Source organism: Panthera onca, chromosome A3 (genome assembly GCF_046562875.1).
Source record: "Panthera onca isolate mPanOnc1 chromosome A3, mPanOnc1 haplotype 2, whole genome shotgun sequence".
In the NCBI taxonomy this organism is placed as follows: domain Eukaryota; kingdom Metazoa; phylum Chordata; class Mammalia; order Carnivora; family Felidae; genus Panthera; species Panthera onca.
The window spans coordinates 40,032,453-40,047,445 of record NC_138341.1 but is presented as its reverse complement, the minus strand read 5'-3'; the positions used below and the strand labels follow the sequence as shown (position 1 = coordinate 40,047,445).

The 14,993-nt window shown below is 53.5% G+C and overlaps 1 protein-coding gene across 1 annotated transcript in view; it reads left to right on the top strand.

Annotated features, from left to right (window-relative positions):
* ATOH8 (atonal bHLH transcription factor 8) overlaps positions 1-14,562 on the top strand; it is a 32,617-nt gene extending 18,055 nt beyond the window's left edge. Inside the window, exon 3 of the mRNA XM_060655989.3 lies at positions 13,493-14,562. Within this exon, the coding sequence (XP_060511972.1) occupies positions 13,493-13,498 (6 nt within the window). The 3' untranslated portion in view covers positions 13,499-14,562. The remainder of the gene's footprint in view (positions 1-13,492) is intronic.
* The last annotated feature ends 431 nt before the right edge of the window (positions 14,563-14,993 follow it).

Here is a 14,993-nt window from a genome sequence, read left to right as displayed (position 1 = left end):
TGGGAAGAGGGATGCCTCCCAAGTGTCAGAGGGTGCTGATTTGATATGGGGGGGGGGGGGTGGGACACAGGTCAGGGCCAAGGGACTGGGGTCTCCCCTTTCCTTTCTCAATTCCCTGCACCCCTTTCCCACTGTCTGCCCCCACACAGCCCCAGCAGACCCAGAAGCTCCGGAACCCCTCACCGCAGCAGTGGGAAAAGTCTGTTGTCCCGTGGCTGTGGGTGGCTGGCTTCTTACAAGCCAAGGACTGTGGGTGTTGGAGGGCATCCATGTGTCTCATCTACACTGTACCCAGGCCCCTGCATTTCATTCCTTTGCCCTCCTTTTCTCTCTCCTCCCCTCCCAGTTTTAGTTGGAGAGAGGCAGCTCCAGAAGGACCAAATATTTATGTTTATCACAATTTCAGGGCCATTAATCTCACCGTCTGAAGGGCTCAGAGGGGGCTGAGATCTACCCTCCCTGCTTGGTGTCAGTGGGCAGGTGTCTGGGCCCCGGACTCTGAAGCCAGCCTCAGCTCTGCCCCGGGGCTGTGTGACTGGGTGGCCGTGTTCAAGTGTCCTGTCTGGAAGATGCCTAGCCTGCCTTCCAGATCTACTCAAGGGTTGATGCACAAAGTATGCGAAGCTGTTTCGTGAACTTCCTCCTCTCTCCCATGTCCTCTGCCTGAGAAATTGGTCTTTGTGGGGCCAAAGGTGCGGAGGGGCGGAGGGCTGGGCAAAGAGGAGTGACTGCTGGCCCCAGGCCCCTGGTTATAATGCAAAGTCAGCCCAATGACCAGAAGTTGCTTTCCAGCCCTGAGGCTTCCCTGCTCCCTGCTCAGCCTTGAACACTGTACCCAGCACAGCAGAAGGCCCGGATCCGAGGGGTGGCTGCAGGCCCCCGTTCCTCGCCTGTCCTTGAACTGCTTCTCCCCTTTTATTTGCCCTAGCACACCAGAAAGCTGGTTCTAGGGGAAGATATCAATCCCTGCCTTCCTTGAGCTCCTACTAAAAATATTTCTGGAGGGAGAAGTAGGGAGCCATTCCTTCCTTCAAGACCTTCCTGTCCTCCACCCAGAATTCACAGCCACCTGGGACCTGGCCCAGCTGCCCAACTGCTCCGGCTCTGTGGGCCCCCACCTGAGCCCCTCCTAGCAGCTCAGCCAGAAGCCAGGTCTGACCACCTCACTCCCTGCTCGGGACCTTCAGGGGCTCCCCACAGGCCAAGAGTAGAGGCCATACCCCCTCGTAGGACACCTGACCCTCCCCCAAGTGACCTGGCTCCAGCCGGTCACTCCCTGTGTCCCAATTTACACTCTAGCAACAAGGAACTCCTCGCCCAAAGGGGCTATTTTTGGCCTCTGTGCTCATGTTGTTCCTTCTGCCTGGAATGCCCTTCTCCCCTGTCTGGCTGGCTAACTCCTGCTCATTCTGGAAGGCTCAGTTCCTCTTGGAAGACCTCCCTGACCCCTACCCCAGCCTCCTCCTCAGGGCCTCATAGCATGGCCACTCTACTTGCCTTTACCACAGTGGTGTGTATAGTCTAATTCAGGAGAGTGTCCTATGATATACTGTGAAGTAACGATGTAAGATGTTCTGTTATGTGACGTGCTGGAGCCCATGTTATATTGTTACACTTTTAGCTGGTATGTTACAGGATATATTATGTGATACTATAACCCCCACACTACACTACCTTAAGGCATACAGTGTTTATTTAGTGCCTGCTTCTCCAGTCAGACTGGGTGCCCTTTCATTTTTGTATCCCAGTTTCTGGTGCATAGTAGGCCCCCAAATAATGACACACCATTCCTTCAACTAATATCCACACAGCTGGGACTGAGTATTCCTAGGCTGAAGGCAGAGACTCGAGGGCAGAGACTCGAGGGAAGGATAAACTAGGGGCTTCAGGACACAACCAGGGAAATGCTCCTGTGTTCCCTCAGCCCCCTGTTTGGGGAATTTGTGTCCTTGTTCCCTTGAATCAGTGAGGAAAACTTTGCATTTCAGATCACAGAGCCAGCACCTCAAGCAGCAGCTTAAACTAAGTAGGGGTTCCTGTTTCTCAGGAAAGCTGAAGGGAAGCAGCTGCTTCCTGGGCTCCAAGGCTTCTTTCTGTCTTTGCCTCATGGCTACATAGTGGCTGCCACAGCACTGAGCACTTCATCCTCATGTTACAGCCAAAGGCAGAACAGGGGCTTTGCTGGAGAGAGCCTTTCTCCTCATCAGTTCAGTCGTCCTGCCCAGACATCCCCTACCTGTCCTAGAAGAAGGGGTGCTCCCCCTGAAAGTGAGAAAGACATCAGGATCTCTCAGTTGGGAGTGCAGCAGGCTCGTGACATGCAGCTACGTGACATCCCTGGAGCATTGGCCCTGATTTGTGACAGGGTGGTTTTCTTCTCAGTGGGGCTAACCGGTGTCCTAACCTTAACCACAGTGCCAGAACCCCGCCTCCGTGAGCTTGCTCCCTCTTCGCCGTGGCTCTGCAAAGTGAGTGCCAATAGCTCCATTTTCAGTTGACGACACTAAGGTTAAAAGAACCTGGGTGACCAGGCTAGGCCACTAGTGACCATGTACCTATCTGTGCTGTGCTTTACACTTTGCAGAGCCCTCTCATGCCTGTTACTCACTTAATTCCTATAGCAACCTCTGGAGACGCGCATTTCTTCCTTCCTTCCTTCCTTCCTTCCTTCCTTCCTTCCTTCCTTCCTTCCAAGAGAGTGGGGGAGGGACAGCGACAAGGAAACAGAGGATCTGCAGCGGGCTCTGCGCCCACAGCAGAGAGCATGATGTGGGGCTCAAACTCACCAACCCGCGAGATCATGACTTGAGCCAAAGTCGGATGCCTAACTGACTGAGCCACCCAGACCTCCCCGAGACACATATTTCTAACCATGGCAGCTAGATGGGGAGGCTGGGACCCAGAGGTGAAGTCACCCAGGTCACACAGCTGGGCAGGCCAGGTGGGGTAAGGCAGGCTCCTCAGCCCCATGACACAGGTGCTCCTGAATCTAGACCATCTCTGTCCTCTGCTGCTCCCAAGGTGGGTATGAGCTGCAGAGAGTGTCTGGCAGTGAAAGGCCCAGGACTGGGAGATGTGGGTCTGAGTCTCAGCCCAGCCACTCATGGGCTTTGTGACCTCAGGGTCTTGCCTTCTCTATGCTCTGCTCCTCCTAAAACATGGATGGAAATGGCCACAGGTGAGCCGGCTTCAAGGAAACAATGGCTGAGAAAGGGCTTTGTCAGCTGGAAATGCTGTGTGGTCAGAGAGGTTCCACGTCCATCAGGGCACTGGGCAGAGGGGCCCCAGTGTCCCCTCCCCACCCAGTGATTTAGAGAATGGATATCAGACTGGGCTGGCCACAGAGGACTTGATTGCATTGCCGCGCAGAGGACACCCCGTCCATCCTGTGCACACACACACGCACGGGTGTCCCGCTGTGTCGGTCTCTAGGCACCGTCTGTCAGGATCAGATGGGGGGCCTCCTACATGGTAGGTTGACTTCCCGTCCAGGTGGGTAGAGGTGTTGCTGAGAATCACCCCACCCAGTCCGTGGCAGTGGTGCTCTCCTGCCCCCTGCAGCCCCACCTGCACGCACACATGGGACATGGGTGGGCGGCCAGAGTGGTTACTGGCAAAGGTTGGCCCACTTTGGCCCACTCACCCCCTCAGCCTATCCACACAGTGATTCTTACTTGTTCAGTCTCTTGAGTTAACAGGAGCAGTAAAAGATGAAGAAAGCATGAGGGTCCTGCACATTTGTTTAAGAATAAATACTTTGGAATGTCCACTGTGCGTCAGACATTGTTCTGGGTGCCGGGTCACGTTGGAGAACAAAACAAACAAAGGCCCCACCCCTTGGAGGGCAGGGCTAAATGACACAAGGGCCAAGCATAAAAGCTCATAGGGGAGCCCTGGAGGGGCCATCTTCAGAGCCCACGGCCCTTAATCTGTGCATAGTTCTGACAAGCTGGACTCCCCGGTGTCTCAGATCAGAGCAGCTGAGCAGAAATAACCTATTGAAGTGGTAACCTGGAGCAGGTGCAGGGACAGCGCCCAGAGTCACCGCCGGCGGCCTGATGGTGTGGGAGGAAACAGAAAAACAAAGAGAGCAGTGCCAGAGGCTCAGAAGAGCCAAGAGGCTTGGAGCCATTTAGTGTCTGGGTAAAGGGCCCCCGAAGCCTCGAGGACCTGTGGAGTCTTCTCTGGCCCGATGTTTCTGGGCTTGACCTTGGGTTGTCAAGAGGAAGCTAAAGTACATCCAGTAACGTCGGGCTGAGAATGCAGGGAAGTGCATCAATTATTAGGAAAGGACCTGTCCAAGCTGTTTTGGCACAGAAAATACGAGGCTTCCTTTCTCTGGGGAAGTCTGCTTCTGTGCAAGAGCTGGTTCTAGGATGTCAGTGCGGGGAGGGCAGGGCTCCGTGTCTGTTTTGCTGTTTGCAGCATCCCCAGTGCCTCAAAGGGAGCCTGGCATGGTCTAAACGCTCCGTAGATGTTTGCCGAAAGAACGGACGAGTGGAAGCCATAGGAAAGGAGGGGTTTCCAGTTGTCCTCCCCAGGATCTAATAGGCAGCTCCTTTGTGCCCAGTACTGGGTGGGACCCTGGCAGTCTGAGGTGGAGACACAGTCCTGCCTTGAGGAGCTAACGGGCCAATGGAAGGGAGACACAGATGCACACACGTGTGCTCTGGCACGTGACTGCCTAGGGGCCGGGTGCTTCGCGGGGCTGCCACTGTGCTCTTGAGTCCTCCCTACAACCTCCTGCGGTAGATTACTATTATTACCATTTTATAGGTGAAGAAACTGAGGTACAGAGAGGTTAAGGAACATGCCCAAGGTCACACAGCTGGTAGAATGAGGAAGTCAGGATTCAAACAGAGGCCGTGTGGTGCCACGGCTGGCACATTCAGCCACCACACCGTGTTGCCTGTCAGTAGGTGTGCGTATGCACACGCATGTGGGTAAAATAATCGTTTCTTGTCCAGTCTCGGCCTTTCCCTTATGCGGCTGGGAGCTACTTTTGTGGTGTCACTGATGGACAGGGTGGCAGTGAGTAAAGAGCCCTGATCAAAGATGTCCCCCACCGTGCCTCCGGAATCTGGCTGTGAGAGGCCCAGGGATGATGAGAAGGGGTAGGGGTGGTGTTTTTCTCACCTTAAAACTGCATTTGCATGCTGTTTTTGTGGAAGTCATTTGATTGTTTGGGCTCTCCAGGGGCTCCATGACCACATGTTATTGCCCCGCTGGTCCTGAAATATCCACAGCTAGACTCCTTCCTGGAGGTCTCCTGAAGAGATACATCGTGATCTTTGCAAAGGCGTGCTGGCCAGCATTTGGGCGTGAATTGGCTTGTCTGCTTGGTTCCCCATCACCCCTGCTGTCAGTTGCAGTAAGGATCAGGGGGGGAGGCACTGAAAGATGCAGGGCAGTGATGGCCAGCGATCCCCAGCTGGGGAAGAAGCAGGTCTGACAGGGATCTGTCAGCACTGCGGTTAGGTGTGTGTGTGTGTGTGCATAGCGGGGGTGGGGGTGGGGGTGGGGGTGGGGTGAGGGGCATGGGTCAGGGCCCACCGGGAAGCTGCCAGGGAGCAGGGCCTTCCTCACCTGGCTGGGCCACCTGTCTGCCCAGCTGTCTGCTCCCCTCCAGCCTGAGTGCCTCCCCTAGCTATGGGGCAAGGTCACAGGCTCCTTGAGCTCCTGGGGTCTGGAAGAGCAGTGTGTAGCCGAGTGGAATTGGCTGGACAACATCACAGAATGGGAAGCAGATGGGAAGCTGTAGCAGCTGGGCCTCAGGCCTCTCTCGGGCCAGCTCGACCCTCCCAGTGCTCTGTGCTCTGGGTGGGGTGGGGTGGGGGCCAAGAAAGACAGACAGGCTGATGGACGGGGAGATATAAACAAAGGAGAGGCCAAGAGAAAGTTGGCACAGAGACACATAGGCAAAGCATGGAGAAAGAAAGTGAGAGACTGGCAGCCAGAGAGAGCGGCCTGTAGCCCAAGAAGGCGTCAGCGTGGCGGGGGCCGCGGCTCTCCCTGGCCATCCCCTGCAGGCTCAGTGGGCTCCTTCTGGGTTCTGGCCCTGGCTCTGGGAATGCCAGGCCTCCCACTGCCAGCCACCTTTCCCTTAGGCTCAAAGGGCAAAGACAGAGATTTTCTTAGAACCAAGGAAGGTGGCAGCTGGGTGGATGGCTTGGGGACTCACCAGCCCGCTTTGCAGAAGAAGCTGAGCTGTCCAGAGGTCAGGGGGTCTGCCTTGCTCTGCTGCATCTTAGCAGCGTGACCCAGGCCAGTCAGGAAACCGGACCGGCCTCCATTTCCTCATCTGCAAAATGGGAGCAGAGATGGCCACCTCCCAGGGAGTGTGTAAGACAGCACATGCAAAGGAGGGCAGCGTGGTGCCCGGCACGAGGCAGTAGATGGTAGCTCTGAGCGCCGATTCACTCACTTCTGGCCTTAGGCCTGGGAGGACAGCGGTGGACAGGACGACGCGACCCCCTCCTTCCCTCGGGAGCTCGCAGTCGAGGTATGTGGTGTGAGCAAGGGGATGATGATGGCAATCGTACCAACAATAATTCGTGGCACGGAGGGGTGTGGGAGTCCACATACAGTGCCTCGGGAGTGCAGAGGAGAGGCACGTTTTTCTCAGCCTGCAGTGGAGGTGGGGCCTGGGGGGTGAAGAGACTGGACTCGAGTTAGCCCCGATTATCCTGGACCGGGAGACAGCAGGGACCCAGCCACAAAACACCGCCCTCCTGGAGTTTATGGTCTAGCCGGCGGGAGTAACTCCAAGTAAAGCTTCAGGGCAGCGTGGGGTGTGTGGACTGTGCTCTCCCAATGCTTGCCCAGCATACCTGGATCCGGTTCTGCGGCTGGCGTCTTAGCACAGGAGGGGGCCCCAGGGTTACCTGCTCTCATCCTCAACGTTGTCTGATGAGGGGGTTCATTCTTCCCGGTAGGACAGTTCTTCTGTATGTCACTGACTGACTGAAGTTTGGTCGTCTCCACTGGCCTCAGTCAATGGGGGGCTTAGACTGCTGGACCCACCCATGCTCCCACCTGGGGGGCTGGGGCCCGGAGGGCAGGGGAGCCTCTTAGCTGCCCAGGCAACTGTCTGCACACTAGCCTAGAGCCCCTGGCCACCTCAGCCGCTCCTCTAGTGAGGAGCGAACACAAGGGGGACCGGGCGAATCAATGGCATGTACCAGCAGCAGTGGTTTTCAGTCTCACCCTGGAGTTACATCGTCAGCTGCCCCAGGGCAGGGACTCTAACCCCGTGCCTGTCACAGAGCTGGCACCCAGTAGGGACTGAGTACATCTTTGATGAGTGAATGAATTCTCCCAATTCATGGTCCCCAGGCGGATTCTCCTGGCCCACAAGGGGGTCTGGCCGTAACTTTGCAAATCTTAGATGGCTGGGACCTCAGAGGGCCCTCCCAGCCCGGACACAGTGGGATCCTTGATTCACACCATGTTCCCGCCCTCAGAAAATAGCAGCCAACTCCAACTGCTCATAAATTTCCTGCCTGTCACCCCTGGCGCCCAGGCCAGGCGGGGCGGGAGGCGCTGGGGGTGGGCTGGTCCATACCTGCTTCCAGTTCCCTGGGAAGTTGGGAGGCCAGAAGCCCAGGCCTGTGCTTGTGCCCAGAATAACCTCAGCACAGCCTGGCCCGTGGAGATGTGAAAACACATCTGCCAAATGCAAAGGTGCACAGGCTGGGGTGTTGGAGAAAACACAAACACCAGCAGTTACACAACATAACTCCACTTTCATAAACTGCTATATAGGTGCCAAGCATACTTAAATAATAAAAATTTTAAAATACAAGTAAACAAATAAACACCCAGACAAACAAAAAAAAAATACTATACAGGTAGGTCTGAGCATAAAAATATATGGAACAATAAGTCACCCAAGGCTATCAGTGGTTTGCTCCTAGTGGGGAGACTGAGATGATTGAAATGTTGTTTCTTCTGTTCACTCTTCTGTATTTTCTAGTTTTTCTATAATTAACATGTCCTACCTGTGTAATGTTTTTAAAAACTTAACTGCTTTATTGAGATCGTATATAGTTCACCTGTTTAAAGTGTCCACTTCAGGGTCGCATGGGTGGCTCAGTTGGTTAAGCGTCCCACCCTTGCTTTTGGCTCAGGTCATGATCTCACAGTTGGGAGTTTGAGCCCCACATCAGGCTCTGTGCTGATGGTGCGGAGCCTGCTTGGGATTCTCTCTCTTTCCCTCTCTCTCTGCCCCTCCCCTGCTTTGTGTGCACGCTCGCATGCTCTCTCTCTCTCTCAAAATAAATAAATAAATTTAACAACAAAAAAAATTACTTAAAAAAAAAATGTGTCCACTTCAGTGGTTTTTAGTATTTTCACACCTATGTGCAGCCATTACCACAATTTTAGAACTTTTGTATCAGGCAAAAAAAAAAAAAAAAAAAAAATACCCTGTATGCTTTTTTTTAAATTTTTTTTTTTTTTTCAACGTTTTTTATTTATTTTTGGGACAGAGAGAGACAGAGCATGAACGGGGGAGGGGCAGAGAGAGAGGGAGACACAGAATCGGAAACAGGCTCCAGGCTCCGAGCCATCAGCCCAGAGCCTGACGCGGGGCTCGAACTCACAGACCGCGAGATCGTGACCTGGTTGAAGTCGGACGCTTAACCGACTGCGCCACCCAGGCGCCCCTACCCTGTATGCTTTACTATTTCTTCCTACCCCACGGTCTTCACTGTCCCTCAGTCCTAGCCTACTCTGTGGATTTTCCCATTCTGGACAGTTCGTGTAAATGGAATCCTGTGACACATGGTCTTCGGTGCCTGGCTTCTTTCACTCAGCGTACTCCTCTCAGGGTTCATCCATGGTCTGGAAATGTGTTGGAGCTTCATTTCTTTTTGTGGCTGAATAATATTCCCTGGCATGGATACACCACACTTTGGTTATCCATTCATGAGGCAAGAGACATGCCTTATGTGATTTTAGAAGTTGTGTCTACATTTTTAAAAACAATCCATTGAAAGCAAATTGGTCAAGATGACATAAACTTACTTTGAGACTTTTCAGCCTGTGATGCCTTTTTATGTTTCTAAACACCCATTAGTCAAACCGAGGACCCAGCTTTTTCCAGGAATGTGAGCCAGCACCTTCCAGTGTTCCCACTGTGTGCCAGGCCCTGCTTGGGGGTGGGGGGCAACGCTCCATTGTCTCATTGATTCTTGGCAACTGGAAGGTGAGTACTGTTACTAGGTTCACTATAAAGATGAGGAAACTGAGGCATAGAGAGGTTAACTCACTTGCCCAGAGCCCCATAGCCTGCTGACTTTGGGGCCAAGGTGAGCCCCAATGTTCTGCGTTTAGAACCAAACACAGAACCCCCTTCCCAGCCCAAACGTGGGTGTACTTAAAAGTGAAAGAAAAAATAATACCTAATAGCATGGGTCTTGAAAAATACTTTTCCCACGTCCTCTCTGTTTGTCTTTCATATTTTTTAAAAATTTTTAAAAAATGTTTATTCATTTGAGAGAGAGAGAGAGACAGTGCGATCAGGAGCGGGACAGGGAGAGAGGGAGACACAGAGTCCAAAGCAAGCTCCAGGCTCTGAGCCATTAGCACAGGGCCTGACACAGGGCTCGAACTCATGAACTGTGAGATCATGACCTGATCCAAAGTCGGACGCTCAACCAACCAACTGAGCCAGCCAGGCGCCCCTCGTGTTTTTGTTTTAAACTAACATCTGAAACCTGACTATTCTTTTTAGGACAAACTAATGCAAAAAAAAAAAAAAAAAAGGGATTTCCGTTTCACTAGATGTCTTTTTCTGCATGTGGAAGGCTGTATCCAAATTGCTAAAATGTTAAAAAAAAAAATGTATAATTTAAAAATAATGAAAAATGGTTAAGTAGATAACATGGACTGAAAATGAATTTAAAAGGTAAAATACCTTAGAAAGCAGACACAGTCATTTTTAAATGCCCCTAAAATGGTAAAATTGCCCTGCAATACACAGAAGTGATCAAAAGAGGAAACCAATCCACCTAAAGCCAGAGACAGACTTGGTAAGCAGAGGACAGAGTCAGAATAAGAAACTGGAGGTGAACAAAAGCAAAAAAAGATGCAGAATTGTTTCAGGATTCACAACAATTACCCCAAGTTTCCCTAAAGCATAGGCGTATTTTCAAAAATGCGAAGTTACATTTGAAACAGGAAACATACTCCATGGTATATAAAAGCTATGGTGAATAAAAAGCCTGTGACTGGAAATATTTATTCACGTGTTCAACAAATATTTATCAAGATGCTAGTATGTGTCCAGACTGTTCTAGGCTCTCGGGCTACGTCAGGGAACAAAACAGACCATGTCCCTGTCCTTGTGGAGCTGATGTTCTGACCACAATGATGTTCTGACCACAAATGAACAGATTAAAAAAAAATGATTTCTAAATGTGATAGACTCAGCCACTTTGCCACTCTGACCAAATCGCCTCCATCGGACTCAGCATGTCAGGCCGAGGAAAGGGACCTGGGAGGCCATCTTGCCTAGTTGTGTTCAAAGTTTATTTTCACTGCAGAACCTGTTTAAAGGGCATCTTCTGTGGTAAGGGGCTGGGATGTAGGAGACTTCTGTGAGCAGTGAGCCAAGAGCCTTTCCCCTCTGTACCCAGAGCCTTGGCCCAAAGAGGAAACACCACCTATAAATCCCAGAGCTGGATGGGGTTCGGGAGGCCCTCTCAGGCTGTGCTTCTATATGAGGTGACATAGGATGTTGACACCAGTTTCATGAGAAGGGGTCTGTAGTACGGTTGCCAAAGTTGGGGGTATTTGCCAGCCCTCTCTGTCGCATTTGTAATTATGTGCCTGTAATTAATACACACACGCATACACCCTGCCCCTTCTGAAGGGGCATCCATGGGTTTGTCTCCTAACCCCTCAGCCACAGCTGATCTGTGGAGGAAATCTGATTGAGGCTGGACCATCGGCTGCCTCCACTGGGACATTTGAGTTGGGGCACTGAGAGACTGGGCCAGCTGGTAGGCAGGAAGGAAGCAGATACTTGATGTGGCCGAGTGCTGCTTCTGGGAGGCACCTAGAGGGAAGGGCCACAGATTGACTCAGGGTGCAGTTGTGATCACAGGATCATAGGAGTTCAGAAAACAACGAGTAAATAAAGTCTTGTGAATTTCTTCATTGCAGGACTTTTCAGTCCTTTAATACGCTAATATAGGTAGTGACTTTCCAAGGTGGGGTCAAGGTCTAAAATGTTTCCCAGACTCCCAGATGGGATAACCTCACCTGCCTAATGTTCATACCCTTTGGGGGGAGTGCAAATCCATGTGTGTGCTGTACAAGTGAAGGAATTAAGCACAGAGAGGGAGAGTGAGTTCCCCAAAGTCACAAAGCTGGTTAATCACAGAGGAGGTCCTGGCACCCAAGGCCTCCTGGTGTTCTTCCCACCATGCCCCATTTGACATAAGACTTCCACGTATGGATGATATGTGTGCTGGGATTCCTGTACCGAGGTGGGCGGTGGGAACACAGGTCCAGTGTAGACACCAGGGAAAGGGTGGGAGCAAGAACTGAAGGTCAGGCTTTGGTGAGAAGAACCTGGCTCCCTTGCTCTTGGGTGGTAGTCATGGCTTCCGCAGGGCCTGAAGGCCAATAGCGAGCCCGGGCAGGGCCCTGGCGCCTTGACCGAGTAGCCAGTGGGACAGCTCCGGCCCGCCTGCCCAGCCAGCCTTCTGCGCCGAACCCCCAGACCGCAGGCCGGCTGGACAGAGAGGAACTCTGGGCCCTTCTCCGCAGGGCCCGCCCAGGCAGCCAGCGACTGGCTGACGCGGGCTGTAAATCACCCCGTGGACCACAGACCCTGTGCCATCCCCACGGGTTTCCTTTCCGCCTCTTAATCCTCCTCCTCAGACTCGGTAACAAAAAGCAGATTCCTGCTGGGGCCAGCCACGCACCGCACTGTGGGCTCAGAGGATGTGAGCCGGGACTCACCCCATCAAGATGCTCCCTCTTCTTTCCTTTCTCCCTTCTCAGCCTCTGTTAGCTAGGGGACGCCCCCTCCTCCTGGCCCAGCTCTCGCCCTCCTCGGACCCCACTTCCAGCCTTACCCCAGCCTCACACCCTGGCTGCTGGCCAAGCCCGGCGCCCCAGGCCTGCGAGGCTCACCGGGGCCTGTGGTTGGCAGGCCCTCCAGGCTGTGGTTTGGCCCCATCCCGGCTCCCCAAGCCTCGGTTCAGCAGAGGCAGCTTCTCTGTGGTAGAACAAACATTGTCGATCCGCATTCGAATCCTGATGGCCGCCAGCTTCCAGCGCCCCCTCTCCACCGGCGATGGCTCACCTCTGAGATGAGGGTGCGGAGAAAGCCCCCCTGGCATGGTGGAGGTGCCTGACAGATGTTTTGCTTCAAAAACGAGTACTTAGCTGTTTGTTCAGGGTTGTTGCAAGAATCCCAGAGAAGCGGTATTTGGAGCTGCTTTCGTAGGAGTGTGCTGTGCCAGCTTAGGGCACTGCTGTTGCTCTTTGGTGTGTTTGGGTAGACTTGGAGGCCTCGCAGACCTCCCCCAGAACCTGAAGTCCCAGCAGCCCCTGTGACCTTTCCCTGTCTCCTGTCCCTGGTAGCAAGTCACACCCTGCGGTCAGTTTTCTCATGAGCGACACCAGGTTCAGGTGCCAGAGTGAGGGTTCCAAAGGTCAGGACTGCGAGACGCACACGACGGTGCAACCTAGTGGTTTTCAAACTAGGCTCCTGCGCACCCTAGGTTCTCAGAGATGTCCCAGGCCTCCGTTGGAGGGAATACACCCTGTGACCCCCTCTCCCTGTGTCCTCCCTACCCTGCTGCTGCAAACACACCAGACCATGTTTATCTGTTTTCTGTGTTAGGGTTTCACGGGTTAGACTTCACTTCTGCTGCTTAAAAGAAAGTTTGAAAATTATTGACCTGCTCTAGCTGTGTCAGGAGAACACTGAGGCCCAGAGGAGTTAAGTGATTTGTCTCAGGTCACCCACCTGGTGGGGTGGATGGACAGCACCTAGAGGAGGCCCCTGGACTCCTGGCATAGTGCTCTTGTCTGAACAGCGTAGGGAAAAGGGGCTGCAGGTGGTCATTCCTGTGGGGGGGGGGGGGCAGACCTGACTCACATGCCTCAGAGGTGTGACCCGGAGGACTGTGTTATCAGCACCAGGTGTCCCTGAGTCCCCCTCTAGCCCCTGCAGCCCTGCCCATATCCCCAAAGCGGCCAAGTCAGCAATGGCTCTGAAATGCAGAGTGAGGAGTAAGGGGACAGTGTGGGCTCTGGAGGCAGCCAGTTCTGGGTCCAGATGCCGGCTCCATCACTTACTGAACCCCTCAGGATGCAGTCCCCTGCCTGAGCCACACAGGTCCCTCCCGGGGCAGGAGCCAGCAAGGATCAAGAGAGAGGAGGTGCTGGGGTGCCAGCTCCTGGGATCAGCTGGCCTTTAGGAAAGAGTCAGGAGAGTCAAGTTTTTCTGATGGTTGGTTGTTTCTTTCAGGAGTGACTGGCCCCGGTCTAGACCAAGGATGCTTCCGTGGGCCCTCGTTCTGGTCAAGCCCGAGGAGAAGGTGAGCTCTCCAAGTCCAGCCTTGTCTTCTCCAGGATTCCACCAGATGCTCAGACCACTGCCTCTCAGGGTGGGGCAGGGGCACACCTGCCTCCCTCTTGCCCTCCTGTCCCCCCTCAGCCACTCTGGTGACTCTGCACTTTGCCCTCGGCCTGGTGGGGAGGGGAGAGCAAAGCCTCCCCCTTGCCCAGGGCCTGAGGCCCCTGTCTGGCTGCAGAAATTCGTTGCCAAAGATTCCACAGAGACACTGAAGAAATGGTGGTGACAAAACCCCATGGCAAAAAGCCACCCCATTGCTCTAGGACTTTTGCTCCTCCTGTTGCCCGAGTTCCATCTCAAGCCAAAGACGAGTCAGCGATCCCACAGGAAACTCATGGAAGGGATGGACATTTGGTGACCATTGGAAGCACTCAACCTTCTGACCTGGCACTCTCTTTCTACGCTGGGTCCTGAGCTGGTTGGGTATAAGATAAGCCTTCTGGGGGCTGTGAGAAGGGGCTGGGGGTGCTTATATGGAGTGGGATGTGAGATCCTGGCCCTCTTCTCTCCTTCCCACTGGCTGCCTAGGCCTCTGACCCTGATTGTCAGTGTTCTGGTCCAGGCTCCTTGGGCCCTGAGCATCATGGCAAGGGAGTAAGGGGGAAAAGAAACCAATTTGACCACCCCGTACCCCACCCCAGGGTCTTGTCCCCCAAGGTGACCAGCCTAAAAGGTCTTTGCTCCCCAGCCAGCCCAGCCAGCCACTCCTTGCCCATGGCCCACCCTCCTGGCTGGGAAAACAAGATGGTGCCCTGTATGAAGGCCAGTAGTCTGTTCCCGGTTATGCAAGGGGTGGGCAGAGGGAAGGAAGGGACCAGGGAAATGGGCCAGTACGGTGGCGAGGGGCATGTTCAAAGCCAAGGCCTATTCCTTCCTTGTGCTCAAAAGGCCAAAGCTGTTCACATCTGTGCTCAACCATCTGCTTCAAATTGAAGTAAAAGCCCAAACATGTAAAGAAAACACTTGCTCGTGTTGAATGGACTCTGTGGGCGACCAGGACTTTGGCTGGTCAGTTAAGGGGGAGTTGTGGGAGGAGGGGAGAGGCTGGTGTCGGCCTAGAAGTTGAGCATGTGAGTGTGTGTGTGTGTGTGTGCGTGTGTCAGGGTGTAGGGAGCCCTCACCATGACCTCAAATCTGGACTAGTGACCAGGAGGCCTGGTCAGAAACATGTGAGGAGCTCTTTCCATTTCATACCTCACTTAATCCATTCCACGAGTTTATGAGGTGGGAACTGTCATTTTAATCCCATTTTACAGATGAAGAAATAAGGCCCCAAGGAGACAGTGATGGATCTGGCCCCCAAATCAGGGTGATCTCACGCCACATCCTGTGCTCTTACCCCCTTTCTGTCCCCATAGTCCAGTCCCAGCCCAAAGTCTTTGTGTGGCCTTGT